This window comes from Myotis davidii, unplaced genomic scaffold, assembly GCF_000327345.1.
Source record: "Myotis davidii unplaced genomic scaffold, ASM32734v1 scaffold217, whole genome shotgun sequence".
Lineage (NCBI taxonomy): Eukaryota > Metazoa > Chordata > Mammalia > Chiroptera > Vespertilionidae > Myotis > Myotis davidii.
The window spans coordinates 5,901,529-5,907,774 of NW_006290034.1; the positions used below are offsets into that span (position 1 = coordinate 5,901,529).

General features: G+C 64.1%; 1 protein-coding gene across 1 annotated transcript in view; it reads left to right on the forward strand.

The window, feature by feature from the left end:
* The first annotated feature begins 1,446 nt into the window (after positions 1–1,446).
* Positions 1,447–6,246, forward strand: part of LOC102769611 (chymosin) — a 9,316-nt gene continuing 4,516 nt past the window's right edge. The window contains exons 1-4 of the mRNA XM_006762989.2: positions 1,447–1,508; positions 3,359–3,506; positions 4,320–4,437; positions 5,381–5,499. Coding sequence (XP_006763052.1) covers positions 1,447–1,508; positions 3,359–3,506; positions 4,320–4,437; positions 5,381–5,499 — 447 coding nt within the window. The remainder of the gene's footprint in view (positions 1,509–3,358; positions 3,507–4,319; positions 4,438–5,380; positions 5,500–6,246) is intronic.

A 6,246-nucleotide genomic window follows, 5' to 3' on the forward strand; every position in this document is an offset into this window, starting at 1 on the left:
AGACTCTTCTTCATTATGGGCAAGCCCTCTAACCTCTGCGCCTCCATCGCCTCATGTGCAGGACGTAACAAATAGGCCTCAGGCACGGTGGGCGCGCCATTCATCCACTTACTGGCTTAGCCAGGCGTTTATTGAGCAGCTACTATGTGTCGTGCTGGGTGCCGTGTGCGGGAGGAAATACCACTCAGACGCAGGGCCTCTGGGACCGGGCAGCGTCCTCGGGGAAGAGACAGGAAGCCAGCTGTCCCATGTGGCGTGTTTTTCTGGCCGCTTCCCTGGCTTTTGCAAAGGGAGGGTGTCCTGGAGACAGCTGGACGCACACATGGCCGCTTCCTGGGCCTGAGGGCAGCGGCGCCCTGGCCTCCGGGAAAGGACGTGGTGGGTGTTGTCATGCTGGGGACCAGGTCCATGTCCCCCTGACTCCTGTCCTAACCCACTCAGGTCCCGTGTTGACAGGCCCCTGGGCGCCTTCCCGAGGCCCTTACCAGCCAAGTTCTGGAAACATCCCGGGCTGTCCCTCTCCCGGCAGCCCCGTGCCCGGCCCCCATGTGCCCCTCTCTCTGGCTGACCAGCCTGCCCTCTCTGCTCCGGGCCCACACTTCCCTCTTCCATGGCCTCCAGGCGTCCGTCCTGCTGGGAGACGGTGGTCGGCACTGTGGTCCCACACACCGTGGTCCCAGAGCCCCTGCCTCATCCTGGCTTGATCCTGATCGTCCGGTTGGCAGCCTGCCCTCTGCCCTGGGAGCTGAAGGCGTTGTTTTCCTTCTCCCCCCGATTCCCAGGCTGCAGCCCGAGAGCCTTCTTCCCCTCGTGGCCCCGGCACCTGAGCTCCCGGCAGCTGGGCCCCTGTGGGGGCTCAGACCCTGAGACTCGCCTCCCCCCGGCCCTCTCCTTCCCTCTGTGTGTGGCACATGCCTGCCTCCCCGGGCTTCCTCTTTGTCCTCCCAGCTGCTCATGGGATCCAGCACCTACCCCTCCTCTTCCCAGCATCTCCTCGCAGGGAACCGCGGGCCACAGCCCTGGGGGTGCAGGGATCTTGGTGTGTCACCCCTTTAGGGCAGTTGACAGGTCAGACACTGCCTCTGATGCCTCTCCGGGGCTGAGTGAGTGTCCCCTGGGCTGGGAGATCCCTGGACAGGCCCGGGGAGGGCAGGCGAGGGGCCCTTGGAAACAGGCCTCTCTGCTGCCCGTCATGCGGAGCACGAGCCAGGTTTCTGCAGGTGGCACCTGTGTTAGCTGAAGAGTCTTGTTTGGAGGGGACGTCGGAGCGGAGGCCTTGAAGTCCGCATGGGTGCGGGGAGCCCGGGGCTATCGGAGTGTGTTTGCGGAGTGGCCGGGCGTCAGGGGCTATCGCTGTGGCCTGGGCGCCCAGCCAGAGGGCACCTCGCAGCCGCTATAAAGGCTGGGCCCTGGGCACCGGCAGCAGCGACCAGCCCGACACCCAGTATGAGGAGCCTCGTGGTGCTACTGGCAGCCCTCGCGCTGTGCCAAGGCATTGGGATCACCAGGTGGGTGTCAGCGCCTCACGGGGCCGCTCGGGGTGGCTCTCTCCCTGGTCTGGCAGCCGTCGGTCCCAGGGGGTGGGGTGGTCTTTGGAGGCAATGGGCAGGTTCCCAGGAGAGTCCCCCCGTCAGCCTCACTATTGCATGTTGGGACCTTCTCCTCTGAGGGCGCCAATCCAGGGTGTGGGCGGTCAGGGACGCTAGGGCAGGACTTCTTCACCAGACCGGCGCTTCGGTCCCAGCTTCAGCGTGGACTTAACTCTGTGCCCAGGGTCCTCACCTGTGTCGAAGCAAGAGACGGGGTCTCTGTCTCCTGGGATCAGGGAGGAGCAGAGGACTCAGTATTGCAAAAGGCTTTGGCCAGTGCCTGGCACTCAGTAAGAGCTATGCACGCATTTGCTAAACAAAACCACGTTCTCTGATGTCACAGGCCCCGTGGGGGTGAAGCTCCCGGTTCCCCTTCCAAAATCATAAACGGCGCTTATTGCGCTGCCTGCTGCGAGGTTTCCCGTAGACTCGCACGGACCCTCACGGGTCGAGGTTTGTGTTTGCACCTGACCGATGGAGAAGCTGTTGTTCAGGGAGGGTCTCCGAGCTGCCTGAGGCCACGTGGGGAGAAGGGGAGGAGCCAGGACGTGGTCCCAGGTGGATGTAAGCTGTTGAAATCACACTGTCTGCGGTTTCCAGGTTCAAGGTCCCTTTGAGGGAGGCTCAGGGGGCCCTGTGCTGGGACGGGGCAGCTGGGCAAAGGCCCGGCGGCTGCTGTGGGGGAGCCGGAGCCGAGCGAGCAGGAAGCTTTGGGGGCCTGGACTCGGGGCCGCGGTGGGCTTGGTCCCAGGAGCTCTGTCTGCACTCCTTCCTTTAGGCTTAAGTCCTCTTCTCTCCTGAGAGACAAAGGCTGGGGGACATCTCGAGAGCCTTTCATTCATCAGCAGGTCCCAGCTGAAGTCACCCCCAAGGGCGGGTGGGAGGCAGCAGAGGAGACACTAATTCGCAGGTGGGGCTGTGCCACGTGGCATCCGTGGGACGGAACGACACTCAGGAACCACTTTCTTTCCGGGCCTTAAAGCTGCCGCATTTTATTCTCCTCAAAGGCGGTCGCACCGCAGTCTCCAGTGGTTCTCCGTCAGCCCCACGGGAGGACCATGGCTCTTGGAGCCGGGATGGGCCGGGGAGGGGCGGGGGACTCACGGAGGGGTTGAACCCCGGCTGGTCCGAGGCAGGGGGGGAGCGTGCTGGGCGGGAAGGACTCTGCCCATTTGCCGAGGAGGAGCCGAGCGCCAGGGCTTGGGGAGCCACCAGGTGCCACGGAGCCGCGCCTGCCGGTGGCCCTCTTGGTTCTCTTCCTGTGGACCTGCCGCCATCCCCGGCGCCTGCGGCCTGTCAGGCGCTCCCTGGGGACCACGCTCTGGGCGGGAACCTCTGAGGCACCTCCACCAGCTTAGGCCCCTCGGGGAGCTGAGCGCAGGCGGGGGTTGTCCTGGCATTTACTGGAGGGCAGGGACGCTGTCTGCCCCCCCAGTGGCCCCTGCGGTAGAGACTGCGCCCTGTGCATGACGTGCCCCTGGCCCTGTGAGTGCCCGGCACGTAGTAGGTGCACAAAGACTTTGGAGACGGATGATCACCTGCTTAGTCTCAAGCCTCAGAGTGGCGGGACTCACTAGCTGGTTATAAATTACACCTGTTGAGTCTCCCCCAGCATTACAAAGAGGAAGAACTAGAAAATGGATGTAAAATATAGTCTTTACTTTGGGCTATGAGAAGGGGTGGAGGAATGTCGGGGTTGGGGTTGGGCAGGTGTGGGAGGCGGGGCAGCCCGGGAGGCGCGCCCTCCTCACCCCCTCCCGCCTCCTCAGGATCCCTCTGCACAAGGGCAAGTCCATCCGGAGGGCCCTGCGGGAGCGCGGGCTCCTGGAGGACTTCCTGCGGACGCACCAGTACACCGCCAGCGGCAAGTACCAGGCCGGGAAGGTGGCCAGCGAGCCCCTCTTCAACTACCTGGACGTGAGTGGCTCTCCACGCCCACAGGGTGCCACGGACACCCCACCCCCAGCCCCACCTCCTCCTCCTCCCCTGTTGGAGGAATCGTGAGTCCCTCAGGACGTGGAGGCCGCATCCCTGGGCCTGGGTCAGCCTCGCAGCGCTGGGCTCCAAATGACAAGCGTCCTACAGACAGCAGCCCTCGGGCCCGTTGTCTGCCCCGGTCCAGCCTCATCCCCTCATTCCGGGACCAGGGGGCCCTGCCTCATGGGGGCTCCGCGGGGATGGGCAGCTGGTGGTAGGAGGGACCTGGGCCCGATGCCTTCCTGGAGCCCGACTACCTCTCACCTGCCACTCTCGGCCGGAAACTCCCAGCCCCCTCTTCTGTCTCCTTTCCTTACTGAGGTCACCCTCATGCCTGCCGCTCTAGTCCTGGCCCGTGGCGAGGAGGTGTGGCAGGGCCGCATGGTGGCATCTGGGGTCTCTCCCCAGCTGGGGCCACCTCTCTGCCCCTGCTCCCGGCTGGGTGGCCCCGTGTCCCTCCCAGGCAGGACTTAAACTTTAATCCAATGTCTGCTGCTGGGCTGAGGCCACAGGGCTCATGGCGGGGGTGGGTGCCCAGCGTGGGGGCTGGAGACCCCTCCCCCTCCCTCCCCAGGGAGCCTCCTGTTGTTCCTTTCCCCTCGACTTCCCCGTCTCGGGGCAGAAAGCACGGGGCCCATGAAACTGAACAGGCTCCATGCCCACGTCCCCCTCCCCTGCATGCTGTCCCCTCCCTGCATGCTGTCCCCCCCCCCGCATGCTGTCCCCCCGTCTGAGCCTGCGTTTCGCCCGCAGTGTCAGTACTTCGGGAAGATCTCCATCGGGACCCCGCCCCAGGAATTCACCGTGGTTTTCGACACCGGCTCCTCGGATCTCTGGGTGCCCTCCGTCTACTGCAAGAGCAATGCCTGCCGTGAGTGACCTCCCGCCCCACCCTCGGACCCGGGCCGCTGCCTGCGTGGGCAGCTGGCCAGCGGCCATGTGAGGTGCAGGAGGCTGGCGTTGACACCCCCAGCCTCCCACTGTCCCGGGTCCGCGCTCAGCCCCTGCAAACGGCCACTGACCGGGAGGTGTGCGCCTCTCGGGGCTGACGTCTAAAACCGCAGCGAGAGGTGGGGGAGCGTGAGTTTTTGTTTTGCCTCCACCGGAAGCCAAGGCCAGCTGCGTCCCCTCCTGGGCCCTCAGTTTTCCTTCCTGTGTAATGGGCGACGCCAGGCCAGGGGGTGCCGGCCGAATGGAGAGAGAGGGCCTCTCACTGATGAGAAAACACGTCGGATGTCTCATCCATTTCCCAGCAGTCCTGGGCAGTCTGTGCTCTTTTCACCCCATTTGCCAGACGAAGAAACAGATGCAGGGGAGGAGAGAGACTGGCCTGCGGTTGCAAAGCTGATGGAGGCGCAACGTCCGGGCGGCCGCAGGGGAGGCGGCTTTTTTCTCTTATTTTTGTTTGGAAGCCACACAGGTAGCCCTGGGCTCAGAGAGTGGGTCCAGCGGCCGAGGATACTTTTCTTTTTCTTTTAAAAATAGATTTTTATTGATTTCAGAGAGGAAGGGAGAGGGAGAGAGAGAGATAGAAACATCAATGATGAGAGGGAATCATTGGCCAGCTGCCTCCCGCACGCCCCCTGCTGGGGGTCGAGCCCACAACCCCGGCAGGTGCTCTCACAGGAACCGAACGGGGCGTCCTGCTGGTTGGCAGGACGATGCTCATGTCCTCTCCTGAGCTGGCTGGCCGGGCGAGGATCATTTGTTTGTTGAACTCGGGGATCAAGAGAGAACGGGCTGCTCACACGGCCCGCGGGCGCTGGCGAGGGCGAGGAGACCCAGGGCCCCTCTGACCCAGCTCTGTGTTCCAGAGAGCCACCACCGCTTCGACCCGGCCAAGTCCTCCACCTTCCGGGACCTGGGCGAGCCTCTGAGCATTCAGTACGGCACGGGCAGCATGGAGGGCGTCCTGGGCACCGACACCGTCATTGTGAGTGACCTTCCGCCCCACCTGCTTCCTGCCCAGACACCTGCCCTGGCGGCCACCCATCCCCGGTGCCCAGGGTCTTGCCCGCGGTGGGGAGGACGGCCCCTGGGGACAGCGAGGGAGCAGGAGCCCTGAGGTGGCTCAGAGGAGGCGGGGCCGTGTCCTGTGTCGGCTTTTCAGGGACGTGGGCAGGTTAATAGGCTACTTGGCAGTTAGCCCTTGGGAGGGTCACGGAGTGATCGACACGGAGGGGGCGAGTGCTGGTAGGTGCCCAGCATTAGGGTCATGTGGCCTGAGGTGCAGGCGCCATCGGTCCACGAAAATGAGGAGGTGGAGGCTGAGAGAGGCATGTCCCAGGTCACTGGGCACGTGAGGTCTTTCACAGGCAAAGGGGCCAGGGACACCATCTGGCTCTTCCAGATGCAAACTGCGTCTGTGTCCTTCCGGTCCATCCATATTCCCGGGGGGACGCTCAGGTGCAGCTGAGACATGGGGTCTGCAGGCCGGCAGGGGCCTGGAGCATCCCTCATCCCACCCCCTTCTTTGGGCTCGGCCCCCAACTTCTGCACCATGAGCCCTGCTGTCTGTCCCTCTACCGTGTCCTCTCTGTCCTTCCTCCCTACCCACTGAGCCAGTTCCCTCAAAACCTCAGCACAGAGCCGGGAGAGGGGCTGTTTCTCTTGAAGCTCATGTAACTCTGCTCAGCAGAGCCAGGTTGGCTAGCAGGGGTGGCGGGCCGGGCTGCCCCTG